Source organism: Setaria italica, chromosome IV, assembly GCF_000263155.2.
Source record: "Setaria italica strain Yugu1 chromosome IV, Setaria_italica_v2.0, whole genome shotgun sequence".
In the NCBI taxonomy this organism is placed as follows: Eukaryota; Viridiplantae; Streptophyta; class Magnoliopsida; order Poales; family Poaceae; genus Setaria; species Setaria italica.
In genome coordinates this window covers 14,902,101-14,904,773 of record NC_028453.1, presented here as the reverse complement: position 1 = coordinate 14,904,773, position 2,673 = coordinate 14,902,101, and the positions used below count along the sequence as shown (strand labels likewise).

Here is a 2,673-nt window from a genome sequence, read left to right as displayed (position 1 = left end):
CCCGGTGGAGTAATTATAGCATTCTTGTGCTATCTGGACTTCTCGAGGGTTAATGCAATGGCCCCACTACTGTCTTGAATCTTTCAACGAAAATGCGCAAGTTGCGTGCATCTCATCTAGGCAACACTCTAGCTCTCATCGGATGTGGTTGCTCGTCTAGGGTATCAGTATCGCTGTTCGTGTTGATGATTGGCAGGTGTGATGCCCTCTGAAATCTGACAGGACCACTCGAGAGCTTGCATTTTGTTTGGGAAAACTTTGCACTAATCGCACCTGCATGCCCTATGTGAATATCAGAGGACACTGCTACAGTCTTTCGGTGCCTTAGTCAAGAGAAGGTTTGTAGGTGTAGGAAAGTGTCAACCTGAATTTAAAGGCATGGAATTTTCTTCTTTTTTTTCGTCATTTCTGAATGCATTTAGCAGCATATAACTAGTGAGCTTGATCAGTTGTTCCTTGAGTATAGTATACGGAGTACATCATAGATGCAAGCAAGATCAGTGCGTGTGAGCGTTTGAAAAATTATGGCACATATATAACAGTAGAAAAAAAAGGGGAACGAGACTGCATGCTGGGAAGCAAGCGTGGGAAGTAAATCTTATCCTACAACCCGGGTCACCGTGGCACAGATATTAAACAAGATTTTGAAGCATAGTACTACTACGGCCTCAACAGCAAGCAAGGGTGCTTAATGAAGCAATGGGGTTTGAATTTCAACATCTTTTCTTTATTTCTTAATTGCATTAGCAAGGAAACTATCACTCAGCACATGTCACAACTTGGAGCATCATATCGAGATGTCTTTTCAGAACCAGCATCCAACATTGATTAGATAGCGAGCTATACGTGCGTAGACTTGGCACTCACTCGAATAAAGAATATCAACTATATTGGAATAAGTGCTGAGAAGAATTATTTTACAGAATAATCACATCAATTAGAATAATGAACTGATTAATACAGACATACTTGCATGCGCATACATACTGCACTACCGTTTCGTGCTTGTGCAAAAGCTTTAGCTAGCAGCCACTCTAGTTGACGATATAGCACTTCTTCCTGATCTCGCCCTGAGCACCGGTGAGCACGCCGGCGTTTCCCATCTTGACCATGGACTCGCCGAAGTCCTCGAAGTACATGTCGTCGAACTTGCCGGTGGCGATGCGCTGGACGTACTCCCTGGTGGTGGCGTCGGTGAGCAGCGCTGCGTCGGACTGGAAGAGCCCCCTGCGCTTGGCGAGGTTGCGGTAGTAACTGGTGTCGAAGGTCTTGTAGCTGCCGGGGTCCGTCTCGGAGAGCATGGCCGTGTCGTCGACGCTCTTGCAGCGCGTCCTCAGCCTGTCGGCGTACTCGCTGTCGAGCGTCGGGTCCGCGCCAGCGGCGCTGAAGTTGTAGAGCCGGGCGGCGTAGGACGGGCAGTGCGCCGTCCCGAGAGTGTGCGCGCCGGAGAGGACGACGAGGTCCTTGAGGTCGAGCCCGTTGGCGGCGAAGATCTTGGTGAGGAGGGGGATGTCGCCGAAGGCAGGGGGCAGGTTGTCGGCGGCTTCCGTGGCGCTCGACACCCTGCCGTCCCTCCTGCCGAGCGGAACAGGCCAGGATGGGCCCTTGGCAAGCACGACGGCGTCGCGGGCCATGATGGCGAGGACGTCGGCGCAGGAGACGGTGTTGGGGCAGGCGGCCTCGAGCTTGGCCTTCACCCTGTCCACGGAACCGAAGCCCCGGAGGCTCTTGTTGGGCTTGGCGTCCCTCTCTGCCAGGTTTCCCTCGGTGGAGTTGAGTAGGACGGAAGCATCACAGCCCTGAAATTTTGCGTTCCAAGCACATGCTTGTGTAAGCACTAAATACACGACGATGATCAATGAAAGTCTCTCTGTACTGAAAACGGCATACACTTACCCTGACGAAGCAGTCGTGGAAATGGAGCCTGAGGAGGGGACCGGCGAGGCTGGGCGCGGCGGAGATGATCTTCTCCATCTCGTCGCGCACGATCGCCTCGGCGTTCGGGCATGTCTTGCTGTAGTAGCCGACCTCCAGCTGGGCCGCCGCCGGCGAGCTGCCAGCCAGAAGCAGCAGTGCCAAAGGGAGCAGCAGTACTTGACAAGGCTTGATTGCCATGCTTATGGATCGGTGTTAAACAATTGCAGGCACAAAACTGCAATTATGTGGCTGGAGCAGGAATGTTCTTGTGATGTAATCTAGGATGGAATGTGCGGATGGACATGTCCTTGCAACTCCGTGTATTTATAGAGGCCCTGGGCTCCGGGTGGCGACGTGGTGTTGCGTACGTAGTTGCTGTGCCAACCTGTTTCTGCATATCCGTCCATGTGCTAACTTCCTCCGATCCTCAGCGTATTCTCCTTCGTATATGAACAAAATGATTGTAGGCATTGACGTGTTACCTAAAGCGAAGAGAGCAGTATAAGAGAAAAGAAGAACACAAACGGTGCTGACGAGTTCAGTTGACGTGAGCATTTTCAAATATTATTGGTCATTTAGGACAGTGACACCGTCTCCAATGTGACACTTTTATTTGTATTTTTTATAAAATATACAATTAAAAAAAATAAAACCATATATTTTAAAAGCATTTTCTATGATGTATCAACTAATTAACATCAACCATCTGTTGTGAGTCTAGTACCCTTTCACCTATTGATAGGTCTATGTTGAAAT

General features: G+C 49.9%; 1 protein-coding gene across 1 annotated transcript; it reads right to left on the bottom strand.

Moving 5' to 3' along the window:
• Positions 1-833: 833 nt before the first annotated feature.
• On the bottom strand, positions 834-2,205 carry LOC101771343 (peroxidase 1). The gene is made up of 2 exons (XM_004965256.3): positions 1,897-2,205; positions 834-1,799 (listed from the first exon to the last, which is right to left on the bottom strand). The coding sequence occupies exons 1-2, from the start codon at positions 2,113-2,115 to the stop codon at positions 1,035-1,037; spliced, it is 984 nt and encodes a 327-aa protein (XP_004965313.1). The 5' UTR covers positions 2,116-2,205; the 3' UTR covers positions 834-1,034.
• Between the last annotated feature and the right edge of the window lie 468 nt (positions 2,206-2,673).

Bases quoted from the DNA above. Each gene is read 5' to 3' on its own strand.
- LOC101771343 (XM_004965256.3), bottom strand. From the start codon at position 2,115: ATGGCAATCAAGCCTTGTCAAGTACTGCTGCTCCCTTTGGCACTGCTG. The intron at 1,800-1,896 runs GTAAGTGTATGC...GCAAAATTTCAG, and splicing joins TCCACGACTGCTTCGTCAGG to GGCTGTGATGCTTCCGTCCT.